The sequence below is a fragment of the Podarcis bocagei genome (assembly GCF_964188305.1).
Source record: "Podarcis bocagei genome assembly, chromosome: Z".
Lineage (NCBI taxonomy): Eukaryota > Metazoa > Chordata > Lepidosauria > Squamata > Lacertidae > Podarcis > Podarcis bocagei.
The window spans coordinates 24834755-24853946 of NC_138140.1; the positions used below are offsets into that span (position 1 = coordinate 24834755).

The 19192-nt window shown below is 44.1% G+C and overlaps 1 protein-coding gene and 1 long non-coding RNA gene across 3 annotated transcripts in view; one reads left to right on the forward strand and one right to left on the reverse strand.

Moving 5' to 3' along the window:
- The window catches only part of ARHGEF9 (Cdc42 guanine nucleotide exchange factor 9), a 272573-nt gene that overhangs the window by 218981 nt on the left and 34400 nt on the right, over positions 1–19192 (reverse strand). For both annotated transcript variants that reach the window (XM_081179284.1, XM_081179285.1), the window contains exons 3-4: positions 7608–7755; positions 1149–1258 (exon numbers count right to left, since the gene is read on the reverse strand). In XM_081179284.1, coding sequence (XP_081035410.1) covers positions 1149–1258; positions 7608–7755 — 258 coding nt within the window. The remainder of the gene's footprint in view (positions 1–1148; positions 1259–7607; positions 7756–19192) is intronic.
- Positions 1–19192, forward strand: part of LOC308578815 — a 107275-nt gene that overhangs the window by 36157 nt on the left and 51926 nt on the right. The window lies entirely within an intron of this gene.

The following is a 19192-nucleotide window of genomic DNA, read 5'->3' on the forward strand; positions in this document are numbered from 1 at the left end:
TCAAGGTCTGAGGTTCAGGAGACAAGCTCTAGGCTATTTTTCATGCCTCCTACCCCACATTCCACATACAGAAGCCAAACGTATTTAAAAAATACAGCAGGTTACGTTCGGAGTCCCTGTTTGCATAAGCGAAAATCGTGTTATGTGGGGAGCACCCTCCAAATACCATTTAAGCGCCTTCTCTGCCACTCTCTCCAATCCAGACCAAAAATACTGTATCCAAAAATATCTGCAACCAGGATGGAGGTTTAGGAGCCAGCTGGAGGCTGGAGGACGCGTGGAAAATTGGTGGCTGCAGCTGCACTACTGCACGCATAAGCTATTTGACGGGAAGGCTGAGCAATATAAACAAAGTCCCACTGTCCCTCCTGTCTCTTCAGGGCTTTCACCACTCTCATTGACATCCTCTTCAGGCTCAGAGGAGGGTCTCTTCAGGAGTCACGAGTACTCTCCAGCTCTCGCCCACCATTTCCAGGTTTGAATTTAATTATTTCCCGTGATGCATGTATACGCACAAGTTGATCGCACATAAGTTGGTGGACACCTGTACCATTACCCAGAATCTACCATCTCACTTTGTCTGACGGTTGGTCTTACGCTGTCAGGAGAAACCAGGCAATTCTTATCAAAACACACATTTCCACAATCTAGCCTGCAAGCCCTAGAGTACAACATGTGCACAGAAGTTCGAAATTCAATCAAGGTGCGAAACAGCCCTGCAAATTAACTGCATATGAGAAAAGCACTTTGTAAAGAAACCAGTTGCATAGACATGCTGCTGAGATCATTTCCATTCTATTGCCACAAAGGATAAGGAAAAAGCAGATCGAAGCCACAAACAAATTCAAAATTACTTCGTTTTTCCATCTGCAAAAACTAAGATTGCCGAAGATAATATTCCAACAGTAATATCCAACAGAAATGGGGAGGTTAATGTGCTAGTTTTTACTGAGTCACAAAATAATTCAGTGACTAATTGCTAAGAATAATAACGCTTTAAAACAACAAGAATGTGCTGCTGCCGAAGCAAATTATATTTACGCAAGTTATACAGAGTCATCTTCTTCATCTTCTTTCACAGCTAGCTATGCAGCAGATAAATGATGCTGTCGACGCAGTTAGGCACACATTTTCAGATGGTGACTTACTTTATTGAGTAGCAACTGCTCCCCTCCAGGCTTGAGAGGTCTCCATCTACGCCTGCCATTCTTCCCAGCACGATGCACCTCCAAGGTTTTCGACCCCAGATCACTCTCAGCTGCCGGGACAAGTTTCAACAAAAAGTGGGATGAAATAAAAACATATTTGGAAAAGCAGATTTATTTTTCTTTCTTTTTTTGCAAACTTGTTTCTCCCCAGTTCTTGAGTTCTAAATCTTTTGAATCGGCTAGAGGGAATTTGGGCATGCCAACATCTACTCATTGGGCAAGAAAGAATATCATAGAAAGTTTGAGCAGACCTAGCTTCAAATCCCCCTCAGCTCTGGAGCTCACTGCATGGCCTTGGGTCAGTTATCGCTTTCAGTCTAACCTACCTTGAGGGGTGATTGTGAGAATAAAATGGGCATAGAGAGAAAACAACATACAAGGAGAGGCAAGATGAAAATTTAGTAAATGTTTAATACGTAATTATGCAGAGGGAAAGAAAAGCTCAGAACTCTACAGAACTACGTATTAAAACTCTGCTGATAACTTTCTGCTTGAAACTAGGTTGAGGACCCCTCATAGAGGGAAGAATCTATTAAGACATAATCTATTCTGGAGAGGGACCCATAACAAGAGAAACATAAAGTGACAACTGGGTCCACCAAGCCATGACAGACTAAAATATTTGTAATTGTGCACTCCCTGGAGAGAGAAATTGGGGCTCCCTGATCCTTCCTGTCCAAGCCCTCACAATGTGACATATTAAGATAGCCACCAATCAAGAAGTCATCCTCCTTAAATTTCTCGAAAAGAGAAAAGGTGTGTATTAAAAACATCCGCTGATGGGAGTTTGGACCATAGATAGAAGCAATAGTTAAGGATTTTGATCCCAATTTCCCCTTTAAGAATATGCAATGTCTCTTAGGATCTGAGTGACCCTTATTAGGAAGGAGGCATCACATTGGGCATCCCAGAAGCTGAGAAATGCCCCCCAAAGTATCTGTGAGTCAGCAAGCATGTCCACCTAGAATGAAGGTGTGTTTCCTGCCGGCAGATTATGTTTGGGCAGAACTTCCAAAGGTTTTCAGAAACTCCAAATCTCTTTATGGGATTACCTAGTCCCCATACATTCCATGACATAAAAATCCCATCCCCCTTATTCCCCTCCCCCATTACCATTTTGATAAGTAACCTGTCATTCCATTTATACAAAGTTCCCTCTTTTGTCCACAAAAACAAACCGATTTCCTTTCTGGGTCTTCAAGAGTTATTTTTGTACTATTGTATTGTGGTGCCTTAAAGATTCATATTGTCCCCATTTTTCTGAGCTGCAATATATTCTTTGTTGCCATTTTGCTCTAGTCGATTGGCCCCTAGGAGGCACATTAAGTTACCATTCTTTAGTGAGGGAGTAAATCTCCCCTGGTATTTTGTCCTTATTTTAAAGAAGGTTAACTTCCTCTGTTCCCCTGCTCAGATCTCTCTTGGTTGCTCATTATCTCTATATCTTCTTCTTGAATAATTATGCCTTTATCAAGGCCTCGTAGAGTGTATCTCAAGGATGATATTCTGTCAATTATTTTATCTTGTGACTGATTAGGTAAAGCTAAGAAAGAGTTTAGAAATCTTATATGCTCCACAGAAAGTCTCTAGAATCATTTTCTACATAGGGTAGGTGCTGCTTTCTACAATGGTGATTTACATTTTTGTGATAATCACAGATTCAGGGTTCCTCCAAACCAATAACATCAACAATTTCATTATCATTTTGCTTAGGTCTCCTAATCCTCATGGAACACGGGTGTACAAACGGGGTTTCCAAAGAACCTGATCGTTCCCTGATTCCATAATTTATGTCTTTTTACCATATACTCCTTTTGCCATCTGCCATTTCTGAAATGTCACCACAGAGTGCATGATGGCAGTCATAAAAAGAGGTTCTCTATGCCTATTACATCATCAATATTAAGAATCCCTGGGATTAATTCATCCATTGAATGCAGAAAGTGAATTAAGCATCAAGCAATGCTTAAAAAGAACAAAGAAGAGCTTTCTTTTCATCCAACCATCTCCATTGCCATCTTGACCGGAAGTCAGATCACTCTGACTAATAACAAACACAACCAGTGAGCGTGCAAACAAAAATGCCTATCATATTCGCCAGATTAGTTTCCATTCTGGACATGAGATAAAAAAGTGAACACTAGGAATTTATGCTCCAGTTTACACAGAAATTATCCAATCTCCTTACTATTGGCCATGCTGGCCTAGGCTACTGGGAGTTCCAAGTCCAACATCATCTAGAGTGCAACGGGCTAGCCACCCCTGACCTGCAGGAACTTTCTAAAATAAATTACAGAAATGGGGCGTGCATAGTCTCTTGATGATTTCTGTTCCGTCAGTTCACTGCATGACCAGTGTGCACTTGCGCTCCTTTGCATTGGTGCACCACATCAAAGAACCTTGGGTACAACCAGGTATATAGGCATGCTATTCAAGATGGCTTTTTTAAAAGCAGTACTTTTAAAACTGTGTACTTGCAAGGGGTGGGAGGGAAAATACCTGTGTAGGAACAAAGAATGCTAGCACAAGTGGTGCATGGAGGGTGTTTTCAACAATATTAGGGGTAAACAATGGAGGGTTCTCTAATGCAGAGATGGAGAATGTGTGGCCCTCCTGATGTTGCTGGACTCCAACTCCCATCAGTCACAGCCAGCACAGCCAGCCAAGATGATGACAGGTGTAAATCCAGCAACACCTGGAGAGCAACAAGCTTCCCCACTCCCTGTGCTCTTATGCAACAGTGTTCCACTCCAGAAACAAGAATAAAGGTAAAGGGACCCCTGACCATTAGGTCCAGTCACGGACGACTCGGGGGCTGCAGTGCTCATCTTGCTTTATTGGCCGAGGGAGCCGGTGTACAGCTTCCGGGTCATGTGGCCAGCATGACTAAGCCGCTTCTGGCGAACCAGAGCAGCGCACGGAAATGCCGTTTACCTTCCTGCCGGAGCGGTACCTATTTATCTACTTGCCCTTCGTGCTTTCAAAGTGCTAGGTTGGCAGAAGCAGGGACCAAGCAACGGGAGCTCACCCCGTCGCGGGGATTTGAACCGCTGACCTTCTGATCGGCAAGCTTGAGGCTCTGTGTTTCAAAACTCCAAAATCTGGGGGAGAACACAGATGAGAATTCTGGAAGCATTCCTACTGAGGAATCAAAGTTTCTAAAATTAAAAGGTATGATTTGAATTAAGCCAAGAATTAAGCTCCCCCTAGCTAGTGCTGTAAGAAGAGCAGCCTTTGAGATTTCCAGAGAGGCACGGCTGCCTTTTGATAGGGTGCAAAGCCACATCCTCCTTTTTCGCACTGTTCTCGCTTGGAAGTGACACACAATGGGAAGCAGAGGCTGCAGAGAAGCGCAGAGACCACGTGCAAGTCCACAGCTGCTGCTTAGGCAGGCTCCTGAGTCAGCAGGCTGCACGTGGCTTCAGCACATCACAAACTGCACATGTGGGGGTTTGTGTGTTCACTCCCTCCCTCCTTTGGGCTTGTCATCGCTTTAAGGGAGAAGAGCACCTACCTAAAGCAGCTGGATTTGGGATGAATTCCTCAATAAAGTTCAGTCTGTATTTTGCTAAATTTCCTCCACTACACCAGACAATACAGGTGCACCCCATATCAGTGGCGTAGCGTGGGTTGTCAGCACCCGGGGCAAGGTAAGTAATTTGCGCCCCCCAACCCGTGGATTTGTGCCCCCTAACCCGTGGATTTGCACCCCCTAACCCTAACCCCCAGATGTTGCGCCCAGTGTGGCCGGCCCCCCCTGCACCCCCCACGCTACGCCACTGCCCCATATTTATCTGGGAGTATGCAGCACTGTAATGCAGCCTCTCCTAACCTGGTGCCATCCAGATGTTTTGGACTACAACTCCCATGGCCCCTGAGCACTAGGGCTGATGGGAATTGTAGTCCCAAACTTGGGGAAGGCTGCAATAGATCTATGACCCAAAACTAGAGGATCCGGCAATGGGTGGGTGGGAAAGGAAAGAGCAGTGGGTTTGAATAGGTAAAACATAGTTCAAATCTTTGTTCAGGAACTCAGCTGACTAGTAAAATTCACTAATACACTGAAATGAAGTCATTCAATGAGATTAATTCATTAAGGATTATTTGTATCACCTCGAGGCAGTGTTCATGGTTCATTACACACACACACACACACACACACACACACACACACACACATTATCCTCACAACAACTTAGCAATGTAGGTTAGGCTGAAAAAGAGAGAGGGAGAGAAAGCACAACTGGCTCACCCAGTCATGCTGAGAAGGAATTACAATGCAAGTCTCCATAGTCCTATCCTGAAACTTAAAATCAATACAGTGTAATGGCACAACAAGGGAAAATTGAGATGCAGGCTGTAAACCTGGGGTGGGGAACCTGTGGCCCTGTTGAACTCACTGAACTAAAACTCCCAGCAGTGGCTGGGGCTGGTGGGAATTGGAGACCCACAACATCTGAAAGCAGCATATGTTGAAGAAACAAATAAAAGAAAGATGGACAGTGGATAGCACAGCATTGACAAACCATTGCACAACGCATTTTTTTTTCCTGAATTCCAAGGGGAGGCACCCATCATTCAACATCCTCACAGTCATCACTTTTTAATATGCAAAAGGGTCCAGAACCACCCACCTTCAGAGAAACAGCTCCCCAATGTTTCTGATAGCACGCCTGATTGGGAGGAGGGAAGCAACTCAAACAGAGACACAATCTCCAGCTTTCCTCTAAAAAGTGGGAAATACTGCTGCTCTGTACTGGGAGGGACTGAATGATGCAAACACACCCATTGCAGAGATATGGAGGAATTGAGCCTAACGGGGTTAGCTAATTAGAAAGGAATGGAGCCAAAGCAGATAATCATGAAGAGATGAAGTGTGGTAATTATGCTGTATCTGCAGTAGGAATGATGATAATCTAAGCATGTATGATGCACAGACTTCAGTGGAAGCTGATCAAAGGAGGCAGGCCCAGAGCAGTGACTCATACAGAGATGCAGCAAACAACATTCTCTAGTCAAAGGGCTCGTCCTCACTTTCGCTTGTGCCGTGTCTAGATAGCATGAGTTTGAGTGGTTTTCCATTTGACCCACACTTTCTAGCCATAGGTCTGAGTAGTTTTCTCATTGCCCTGCTCCTTTCCAAGGGAAAATCTGCTCTTTAGTGTTAGATCAGAACAAATGACGATCCAGGGAAAACCCAAATTGCCGTTTCCTCCAAATGAACACTAAAGAGTGGGTTTTCCCCGTGGGAAAACAGCACAACAAGAGGAACTGTAGATAAGCCCTAAGAGTGGTTAATTTTGCTGCATCTCTGCATCAGGAGTTAATGAATGACCCAATCACAACCAATGGATAGACACAAAATTACTTGCTTCCAGCAGAAATTAATTGAAGAGGAAAACAAGAGTAGTGATTCATGCAGAGAAACAGTGGGACTTCCTCTATGGATGGGAGCTTTGGGCTCACAACAGTCTTTAATGAATCCATTTCTGAGTTTGGGAATCAATGGGATGGGGCATTAAACTTGGACCAGGGAAGACCTAAGTTCAAATCCCCTTTCAGCTATGAAGTCCATTCACATACTTTCCAACTAGCCTACGTTATACAGCTGTTCTGAGGGGGGAAATGGGGAGGGAGATGGAGAGTAAGACCCATGTTTTCAAGCATTATGTTCCATTTTGAAACCTAACTTTCATGGAAATCAAGTGTCAGAACTTCAACATCAGGGGCATGACTGAAAGAGATTTAGCCTTTGTACCTCAAACAGGACTTAGCTCCAAAGATGATCAAAGGAGCATAAGAGGAGTCTGACTGGATTAAGACCAGACTTCACCAACTTGCCCTCCAATGTTTCAGACTATGGCTCACACAGCTGGGGCTGAAGGGAGTTATAGTCCAAAACATCTGGAGTTCACTGTGTTGGTGAAGCCTGGATGAGACAGAAGGCCCATCCCATTCAACATCCTCATGGTGATGAACTCAGGTGCCCCTGAGAAGCCTAGAAATGCAATGTAAAGACGATAGCCCTCAGCTGCTGTTGGTCCCAGCAGCTGGTATTCAGTGCCTTGCTGCCTCTGAAACCAGAGATGGTATATATCACTATAACAGCTTGTAACTTCACTGTGAATTTGTCAAATCACCCTCTAAAGCTAGCAGCCACGCCATGTCTGTTGGCAGTGAATAACTGAATGTTGCGTAAAGAACTGTCTATCAATTTATTTAGATGACCCAAAGAAGGGAAAATGTGCCCTAATGCACTTTCTCTCCACTGTGCACAATTTCACAGCATTCTATCATGTTCCCTCGCCGCCATCCCTCATGCACCCCCCCCCCGTTGCAACCTCGCCTTTCAGAGCAAAGAACTTTGCTTCAAAACAGTCCACGCGAAACATTACTTACCACCAGCACTCAACAGTAACTTCCGCTGCCGGCCAAGCTGATCCAGCCCCATTGGGGTACTTTGGGAGAGTGGCACAGACTGGCATCTGTCCAAGAGGAGTTTGAAAGGTGGAGATTCTGGTGATGGATGAGTTGGGTGGGACAGTGGCTGGGAAGGGGAGGAAAGCAAAACAAACGGGAGTTAAATTATTTCCCCAAAAATTGCAGGAGTATTAAGAAGGCATCAAGATGCAGGTATAAGAACATAAGGGGAGCCCTGCTGGATCAGGCCAAAGGCCCATCAGGTCCAGCATCCTGTTGTCATAGTGACTCTTTTGGGAAGCCCACAAGCAGGATCTGAGTGCAACAGTGCACTCCCCAGTTGCAATTCCCAGCAACTGGTACATGAAGGCATACAGCCTCTGATAGTACAACATACAGAACATGGCAGATGTAGCACAGCCATTGTGTCTAGCAGCCATTGAAATCCTTACCCTCCATTAATTTGTCCAATCCATTTTTAAAGCCATTCAAGTTGCTGGCCATCAGGATCTCTCATGGGAGTGATTTCTACGCACTGTGAGCTTTTTACCACATTACACAAGGCTGTCTAGGGAACTGTCCAGAGAACACTCACAGGAGAACTGAAGCCAACCTGATGTGCATTGGGATGTACATCTTTGCCGCATCCCCACATGACATCCTCTGTGTACACTTTAAAATGCAGTATGTTCCTCTGCTCTGTCAGAACCTAGCCACATTCAAAAAATAAGGTGCTCTCCTCTCACATATACATTTATGTTACATTGTGTTATATTCGCAGGGCCAGCTCAAGACATTTTATTGCCTGAGGCAAAGCAGTCACTAGTACCCAACCTCTGCAAGTCAAGATCCACAGTTCCCAAGTCAAGAGAAGTTACTCTGGTACCTGAGACAGGAAAATCGCACAAGCACCCCCACAGTAAAAATATACTTTTCCCTGACAGTAAAAAATACAAAATAATAAACTAAATAACTACCCATTTGTCTAATAATAAGGCCAGATAAACAGTATCAAAAAGAGGAGATCACACAGAAGATGCATACACAAAAACAACCTTGATACAAATAGGGATGGGTGGATATGTAGATTTTGGTCTGTCTCGGTTCCTTATTCTTCCAACAAACCTACTTCCTCCAATGATCAAACTTTCTACAACAAGGAAAGTGACAGGAAAATGCATTGGGAAATGTGAGATACAGTGGTGCCTCGCAAGACGAACACCTCGCAAAACGAAAAACTCGCAAGACGAAAGAGTTTTCCGTTTTTGAGTTGTTCTGCAAGACGAATTTCCCTATGGGCTTGCTTCGCAAGAAGAAAGCCCATAGGGAAATCTCCAGGGACATCTTTTAAAATGCTGGCGGTCGGGAGCAAAGACTTTCGCCCACCGCCGGCCTTCAGAAGAGCCGGCGGGGGGCAAAAGTCTTTGCTCCCCCCCGCCTGCCTTCCTGGGACAGCGGAGGCTTCTCCGCTGTACCAGGCGATCTTAAAATGCTGGCGGGCGGCAGCGAAGCCTTCGCTGCCGCCCGCCAGCATTTTAAAATCGCCCTGGGACAGCGGAGGCTTCGCTGCCGCCCGCCAGCATTTTAAAATCGCCCCCGGGACAGCGGAAGCTTTTAAAATGCTGGCGGTCGGCAGCAAAGCGCTCCTGTCCCCGGAGCTTGCGGGGCGGGAGGTGGGGAGAAGGGCTTTTCTTCCCACCGCCAGCCTTCAGAACAGCCTTCTGAAGGCTGGCGGTGGGAAGGAAAGCCCTTGTCATCCCCCCCCCCAGCCTTCAGAAGAGGTCGGGGGACAGACTGTCCCCGGACCTGGTCTGAAGGCGGTTTCCATAGGAACGCATTGATTGATTTTCAATGCATTCCTATGGGAAACCGTGCTTCGCAAGACGAAAAACTCGCAATAAGAATAAACTTGCCGAACGAATTAATTTCGTCTTGCGAGGCACCACTCTAACAGTTTCTTTGGCACAACATCATATAAAATCTTCAAAAAGAACTCAGGATAAGCACTTATAAAATAGCCAACATCATCCAATCTTCCTGCAAAGAAATAAAAATGCTCAATAAGCATGGGCAGCCTGATTTCTGCTTAGTGCTTCTATTTATTTCATCACCACCTCTCTGTGTCTATCCGGCTGCATCCAGACCCATGAGGCATGGTCAGACCCTGTCATCTCTAAGCTTTATGCCCCTTTAAAGCTCCACTCCTCATTGCAGCAGGCATAAGCTTTTACCTTCCTGGCTCCCTCCTCCCCAAGTTCCTTAGAAACACTTGAAGCCTTTTAAAAACCTCTTAGATCCAGCAGCCTTCCAAACCTCTCAAAGTAAGAATGCAGAAAGCAAGACTTCATTTCCATTATAAAAGCAGCACTGAACCAGCATTCAGGGTTCTGCACAGTCTTCCTCCCTTTTCAACCAACTCTTCTTTCTCAACCTTGCCCATCATCCCTACCACAGAAAGCAGCAGGCCTCATAGGGGCAATAGCTGCAAAAGATGATTGATGGCATAAGTGCATTACCTACTCTTGTGAGGGACAAGTTATTTAAAACAAAATTCTTATTGATTGAGAAACAAGAGACTCCACTGAATGAATGATCCCTCCCTTTGGTCAATCTGGGGAAAGTGAATACGTATTACACTTGTAAACCACGTGCCCTCCTAGAAGCTCAATACAGCATACAAGGGGAATTGCCCCTCTTTTACCCACAAAACAATTCTGAAGGTAGCCTAGGGTGGCCTGAAGGTTACTCAACAAGAGATGCAGCTGGGTGGGACTTTAAGCCAAGTCCAACACGGTATCACTACATCTGAACATCGTGTGACCCACCCAACCAAGAACAGGTCACCAGCCCACCATGAACTCAGTAATCTTCCTTCCCTCCTCTTGCCTTGGACTACATGAACAGCAGGGGAGAAGGGTCACCCAATGTCTGAAAAACCACAGGAGACTGCCACCATGTTGGTGGGCTACAGAATTACGGATGCCATTATGCAATTCTCTGTAACAAGTTTTGAAGACCTATAATAATTGTTTTAGAAAGACCAAACCTCCAAAATCAAACAGAACAAAAGGAAAGCCAGCCTTTGTTGAAATTCAGAAGTGGTTTATTAACCACAAATCATTCATACCCTTAGAATAGCTTCCCTACCTATTTTTATTCACCAGTTCTTGTCAGTTTTCCAATACAGTAGGCTGACGTGAGGTTTAATGACTGAAACTTCTGTTATGGCCAACTGTTGCTGCCAATATACTATTACATTAAAGTAGACACAAATACAGCGGAGTAGATTGATGCAGTGCTATCTAATCAATCCTAAAGCCTGTATCTGAGCCTGCTCCGCTGTCAATCAATGCCACTGTTCAGGCGCGGTAAATAATGTGGGAGTCAGGAACTTTGCAGAAATTTCAGTGAACAGAAGCAAATGGGAAAGTGCCTTATTTGTATGCACTGGGAGTTGGGCTGAGGAGATGTGATTGGAAGCCAAAGCAACAGCCACGACAGGATCCACATTCAAGGTCATTGCACCAAACATGCTACTGTTCCTGGGATTTCAAACTTGGAGAAAATGCTTTGCTAAGAAGCAAAACCAGCTGGAATCTGTCGATGCTGAATGTTTAGCATGATCCTTTAATTTCTTATCACAGTGATTGCAATCAGATTACACAGCAATCCTTATCATCAAACAGGCTCTGTGAGCAAGAAATGATGTATAAGATTGAATGCTCAGTGGTGTCTGTAAAAATAAAATGAGAAGTGTTTCTTCAAGGTGGTGCTGAACCTTAAACATGAAACTAGAGATCAGCAAATACGTTGATTTCAGGTTTCCCCTGGTTTCTCATTTTTCCAATTTTAAGTCTAGTTCTTCGCAGTCCCACATCAGTCTGTGAATCTTTTATTTTTAATGTCCTTGTGAAAATACAGCAGGATTAGTGTGACTTTCTCCTAATATATACATTTATGATTTTGCTGAACACAAACATATCTGCAGAGCAATTTTTCCTAATATGCTATAGTTCTGTATAATATTTCCATTTTTCTGCACACTTCACAAAGCTTTCCAAACTTTTCATGATGGTGACACACTTTTTAGACATGCATCATTTTGCAACACAGTAATTCAGTTTTGCTAGAAAACTGGAGGTTAAACTAACCCCTTTCCTGCCCCGGGAGGAGTTTGGGGGAGCAACAGTAATGTGTTGCAGCATACAGTTTGGGAAGCTCTGCCCTAGTACCTCAAATGAGCAGTGAGCTTTACATGCCCTGAAATTCTTCTCCAGCACAGATCAGATCTGAACCAGACTCTATCTCATATTTTATTTAAATATATATAAAAAAATCTCAAGCAACTAATTAGGAAAATTATACTTCCAAGATCCCTAAAAACAAAAATACTCATTTGACCAGCAGCCTGTAGAGGGCAGTAAAAGATTACAATGAAAAAAGTTGTCTGTATTTTTAACTTTATTTAACTATGAAAGATATAGATGCATTAGATTGAAGGCTCAGTGAGAGTAAAAATTCTCTACATGTACCTGATTTTATGTGAGAGCCTTTCACCAGCATTCTTTGCATCAAGCTGTTGGAATCCATTTCCTCAGCCCTGGGCAAACCTGCCACTGGAAACTTAATGTTGCCATACAATCATAGAATCTAGAGTTGGAAGGGGTCCCAAGGATCATCTAGTCCAACCCGCTACAATCACAGTTAAAGAATTCCTGACAGATGGCCATCTGACTTCTCTTTAGAAAACTCCAGGGAAGGAGTTATTTACATCTTCTTTACAAAGCAATAGCAGAATCTTTAAAACCTTTAAAATGTTGAATATTTAAGCATGGCTTGAGGCTCAATAAAATAGGATAGAGAGGGTCAGTGTCAAAAAACAACTGAGTGTCATGAGCCTCATAGTGTTGTTGGGCTTGAACTTGCAAGCTCTGACATAGGAGAAGGGAGAAACAGAGGAGGGGGGTGAATGGTGGGAACCTGGCCTGGAGAAGGGAGAGCTCCTCTTTCCACCCCAACATCACTCACTTTGGAAGGGGGTGTAGAGTATGGTTACCAGACTTCCCTGTTTCCCGGGGACAGTCCCCAGATTTTCAAATCTGTCCCTGGACAAAATCCATCCCCAGAATGTCCCCGGGTTTCATTTAATGTCCCCAGATTTATATTTTAAGTGTTGTAGATTTATTAGTAGGGAATGAATGTTGCGTGATTGGTTCAACAGCACAAGACACATCATGTGGGGACTTCTGGCAAGGCAAAATGGCGGGCGCCATGGCAGCAAGTAGCTCCTGAAGCCAGCCAGAGCCAACTGCACTACCAGGCTGGCTCCAGGTTGCTGAGGCTGCTGCTGCCACCGCCACTGCTGAGGGGGAATTAGGGACACCCGGCGTGTCAACTGGGGAAATCGCTGACACACACACACCCCGCGAACCAAATCAAGCTGGGAGTGAGAGCACCCGGCCGACTGCCCAGCAGCGCTCCAGGGCCAGGAAAACCCCAGAGCCAATGTAGGGAGAAGGAGGAGAGGAGGAGGAGAAGGAAGAGAGAAAAAGTAAGGAGGAAAAAAGAGAGGAGCCCCGACCTTGCCGCACCACTGCCGCTGAGGAGGAGAGGTAGGAGAGCACCGGGAAGGACACGTGGCCAAGCCCAGGCCAACCCGAGCCTACTCCACGGTGGCTAGCACTCCAAGAGAGCAGGCCAGGGCCCAGAGGAAGGCCATGTGACAGAGGAGACCACAGAAGAGAAGATATTACTTCTTCATTTTTTAAAAAAAAATAACTTTTTTTCTCTTTTCAAAAAAAAAAATACGTGTCCCCAGATTCTTTGGAAAAAATCTGGTAACCTTAGTGTAGAGGACTCTCCCCTCATGGGAAGCAGAGGAGGGGTTTGATAAGCCGAGGGGGGAACCTGAACAGGAGGGCTCAGCCTTGCCACCTAGAACTAGGTGCTACCTTTGCAGATGGGACCCAGACCCACTCTGAAGTAGTGCATTCAACAGCTTCAACATTCCCATAAGGTGAGAGAGTCTCATGAGTGAGCATCCCACATCCTGCCTTTAAATGCTGCCAAGAGGTGCAGGAAAACTTGTTGGGATACCTTCATCACTTCCATTCAGCTCTGAACTTCTTGCCCTGCTCTTGAACTCCTGCATTGTGACTCCTGAGCACTGCGTCTGCTGCCGAACCTCTACAACTCCTTGCCTGAATAAGTATATCTTCCTTATGTACAAATAAAAGTTGTCTGTCTGCATGTGTTGGACAAGACACCAAACTGCACAATTTAGTTCCAAACTAGGTGTCATTTTAATTTTCTGAATGTAATTAACCTGCTTTATTTTTAAAGTTTTAATTGCAGCTGTGCATGTATGGAAGAAATCAGGACTGTGCCGCATGGATGATTAACCCTTTCCCCCACTTGCCTGTGGTCTTGATGACATACCCACATCCACACCAGAAAGCATGAATGGGAGATTCCCCCTCAAGGCTAGAATGAAGCTTATGGGTAGATAATTTTCATCTGGACTGGAGTAGGAAGGCAAAGTCTTTTTCAAAACTCTCCCACATACCACAAGCCTGATCCTGATGTTTCTCCCTCCCTGAAAGCTGCAGATTAAACTTCAAAGTGAAGCCCATTGATTGCACTCACACCAATAAAGTAAGATGTTCTTTGGCTCTTAGAGCACACTGCACTGCAATTGCCTTGCCAAATGAGCACAGGGTTGGGAGGAGATAGCCAGCACCAGGTCATTCTGTGACACCACATTCCTTCTTTGTACTGGCACCCTCCCTCTCACATCAGAGAAGATGCTGTAGGAATGCAGACTAGACCAGGGTCATTGCTAGGAACTGAAAAGAAAGAGTGGGAGAATCTGCCAATTTCCCTTTCTCCCGTTTTCTCATTTTTCCAATATTAATTTCAGTTTGCCACATCAGTTTGCAATTTAAAAAAAAGTCCTTGTGGAATTTAAGCAGTGTTTTAGTGTGGAATTCTCATGATGTACACATTTTTGTATGCAATGCTGCCTAATACACACATTTTTGCAAAGCATATTTCCCCTAATATTTACATTTGCCTTAACATAATTCACATATGTATGTTGTTTCCACTAAATGTACAACTTTTAAAGCACACTTTACCCTAAGCATGCGTATTTTTGCACTGATAATTATTCGTCCGGAGAACTGCCAGAATTGGAGAAAATGTGAATTTCAAATGACAGCTATGCTTCAGTTTGTGTATTTTTTCAGAAAGTGCAAATTAGGTAGGTTTACCTTTCAATGTAAACTGAACCAGATTTCTCACCCATCCCTAAAGTCAAGGCAGTGCAGATGCACCGGCAGAGCCAGTCTGGTGTGTTTGCTCCATAGCAACCTCCTCGCTGCCTTACCCCTCCCCATCTACCTCTGGGTTAAGAAGCAACAGCAATGCGACCAACTAGAAGTCTGGTGCATGGAAGCAACCCATTATGCTGTCTGATGCTGATTATTGGTAATTATTTTTAAATGTGCAACTGCAGTAATTATAAATTTACTGTGCAATTTTTATTATTTGTTTGTTTGCTTATTTATTACATTTCTATTCCACCTTTTTTTTCTTCCACGGAGCTCAGTGTGGACACAGCTTTTCCTCTCCTCACTTTATCCTCACAGCATCCCTGTGAGGTAGGCTAGGCTAAGAGACAGTGATTGACCCAAGCTCACCCAGTGAGCTTCACAGCTGAGTGGGGGCTAGAACACTTGTCTCCCAGGTTGTAGTCCAGTGCTCTAACCACTACACCACATTGGGTCCTCAAATCTGGGTCAAATCTACACAAATCTGAGTCATTTCTTGTCTTTTTTAAGGGATGCGCTTCCTCTTTTTTAAGCAAGCCTTTATAAAACAATACTTCTATGATTTGTCAAAGCAGTTTTCCATTATGTCTAAATGGGGAAAGTGTGGTTTAAGTTCTGTCTACAATCATGAAACAACAACTTGCAATCCTTACCGGTAGTCAGAGCTGAAACCAGAGTTTCCTGATTCAGATACTAATAGGAAACTATGGTTTAACAAACACGAAAAATATTGCATCAATGTGCACAAAAGAAGGGAGGATTCATTTTTAGTCTGATAAACCATAGTTTATCAGACTGGGATTACTACATATGAACAGGGCTAGACAGTAAAAATGCAAAACAAAAAATGCAAAGCAAAAACCCACATAAGCAGCAACTAGTTCAGATTTTCTCTAACTCTGCTAGCATTATGCAGTAGCTGGATGTTCATTACTGAGTTAGCCTACAGACAAAGAGCCAATGGTTTCAATAATTGGGTAACAAGCCCTAATTTAAATGTGGAAAAAGCAAAGTGTCAATATATCTTTTTAAAAGTTTAACAGCATGTTACTTACTATATTTTTTTCTACCATTTTTAATGTGTTGTAAGCTGCCAGGGGAAACCCAGCCAGATGGGTGGGGTATTATTATTACTACTACTACTACTACTACTACTACTACTACTACTACATAAGTGACTTTCAATTGTAAAAAAAGAAAAAGAAATGCAAATACAAAAGTTTAAACATTATTTACTAAAGGAGCTCATCCTGCAATATTATTACAAAAAGGAGAAGTCCGACTTCACCATACAAAACAGTTGAACACAACTTCAAGCTAGGCATCATTATACCATATGGTTACAAATAAAAATCAAATGCCTGGGTAAAGTGGAACATCCTCACCTAGCACCTAAAAGTTGAAAATAATGGTTCCAGCCTCACCTCCCTGAGGACAGCGTTCCACAATTGGGGAACCACCACTGAAAAGACTCTTTCTTCTGTTGCCACACTGCACACTACCCCTTCAAGGGAATTGTGCACGAGAATAGGCCTCAGATGGCAACTGCAAGATCCAAGTAAGTTCATGTGAGAAGATGAAGTCCTTAACATATTGGGGTCCTGAGCCATATATATTTTTTTTCACCAGGTGAAAATCAGCAGAGGGGGATTTTTAGGAAACAATTAGCACGTAAATTCGCTCTATGCGGGGCTGCCCTTGAAGCTGTCCCAGAAACTCCAGCAGGTGCAGAATGCTGCAGCGAGGCTCCTTACGAGGTCTCTGTCCTGGGAGCATATTCACCCAGTGCTTTTCCAGCTACACTGGCTCCCGGTGGAGTACAGGGTCAGATTTAAGGTGCTGCTTTTGACCTTTAAAGCCCTTCACGGCCTAGGACCCTTGTACCTACGGGACCGCCTCTCCCGGTATGCCCCACGGAGAGCCTCAAGGTCCATAAATAGCAACACTCTAGAGGCCTCGGGCCCTAAGGAAGTCACATTAGCCTCAACCAGAGCCAGGGCCTTTTCAACACTGGCTCCGGCCTGGTGGAACGCTCTGTCTCATGAGACCAGGGCCCTGCAGGATCTGATTTCTTTCCGCAGGGCCTGTAAGACAGAGTTGTTCCGCCTGGCCTTTGGCTTGGAGCCAGTTTGATTCCCTCCTCCTCTTTCTTTTTTTTTCTTCTTTCTCCTCCTGTGACGAGGCTGCGTTTTAATATTTTAATGTTTCAATATTTTAATGTTGTATTTTAATCTTGTTTTAAGTTGTATTCATTCAACTTGTTTTTATTATTGCTTGTTAGCCGCCCTGAGCCCGGCCTTGGCTGGGGAGGGCGGGGTATAAATAAAAATTATTATTATTATTATTATTATTATTATTATTATTATTATTATTATTAAATTAAGGATTTAGTAGCCCCTTCTCCTCCTCCCCCCTCCACTAACAATTGCACCTTTCTAATCCAAGTCATTGAACATGCAGTTTCCTACTCCACACCCAGCAACAAAAGGAAGGCCACTTTAATAAGCTACTGTGCTGAGCACCTAGTAAGTCACAATTCCAGGCTAATGTAAATACAGGTAAGAATGGGTGAGATACCCATTCATTTGACATTTTAATATAAAGCTACTTAATTTGCACTTCCTAAACCAAAACAACAGGGGTAGCCAACATGGAACCGTCTGAATATTTTTAGACTCCAGTTCCCATCAGCCCCAGCTGGCAGGGCCACTGGTCAGGGATTATGGGAGTTGTAATCCACAACAGCTGGAGGGAACCAACTTGGCTGCCTCTGCAAAGTGTCATGTGAAATGCAGCTATCCTTAAAAATTCAGACTTCTTTGAACTTTGCAATATACGGTAGTTATCCAAGCAAAAATATTGTACAACCCACCCACCCCCACCAATGTATTAGGGGAAATACACACACACAAAAATGCTCACATTGATATAAATAATGTCCAAAAATGCTTTCTATTAGGGGTCATTGCTTGCAAAAAATGTGTGTATTAAGTAAAAAGGTACATGAAAGTACACAGAAATTCCCTTAAAGACTTAATTTTTTTTATTGCAAATCAATGTGGAAATGTGGCAGGCTGAATTTAAGGTTGGATTTAAACAAGAAACTGAGAAAGAGAGAAAAATTAACAACGTTTGCCCATCACTATGTACAGTCCTATGCTTCAAGCCTGTTTCCTGAAGAAGTTTCCCTAGCCATCAAATCCTTGTGGGAAGAACAGCAGCCAAAAGGCCGATTAGTATAAACATTCCAAGAGGCTTTTTCTCTGCAGCATTTTTAAGTCTGGTGCCTGATGCCACCCCTTCTCCCAAACATGGAAGCCGGTTGACAGCTATTCTGCACTCTTCCCTAACTAGAACGCCACTGAACTACATCTGTTTTTCTAATTCTCTAGACATCACTTTATCTGAGCATGCAAAAACGGATTGTTAAAGGCCAGGGAGGGATATTTTTGTATCCCTTTTGCTCTTGATGTTCCTCTGGCCAAAAATAGCAAGAGGCTCCTGAATGCTTGAGGCCGGAAGGCCCAGGAGTCAACAGGTTGCTCTTATCAGCTTGATCCCTGCGCTTGTTGGGCTTTTTCGGGGGGGGGGAGGTTCCTGTTGTATTGTGTCAGCCCATTCGCTGGACTGGGAGCGCTTTCCCCCCCCTGTAAACTGCGGCAAACCAACCACAGGAGAGAGAAAAGCACAAACCATGCACGTATTTTGCACACATTCACAGGCCTGCCCTGTGGAAATCATGGAAATGCAGTGATAGAGTTGAACTGTAAGATTACAGGGATTCAGCTACCCTAACTCCTTGCTAGTTGTCAAATTTAGGGGATTAACCCGCAACAGAGAGCAACTGCCAATTACCGGTACATGTGACAACTTTTGTCGGGAAACCTTTGAGTGCTTTCACATCACCCTGACAAAAATGGCAAGCCAGGTCAATGCGCTAGCTTCCCTGCGGGTGGGTTCCTTACCAGAAGGGTGAGGTAGCAAGGAGGTCAGCACAGTGCAACCTGGCATTTATGCCTGTGCATCTGTCCTGTGCTGTGCCTAATTTCATTTAAGTGGTAAGGAAAGCAGAGGGAAAGGGGGTGGATTTAAAAGGGGGTGTATGCTCCTCACTCTCTTTAGACCCTGCTGGCAGGTATCCTCCACAGATGACCCCAAATTGCCAAGAAAACCTCAGTTCTCTCTACTTGAAGTGTTCTGTACATTTCAATTTGAACAAACGAAAGGGTGTTT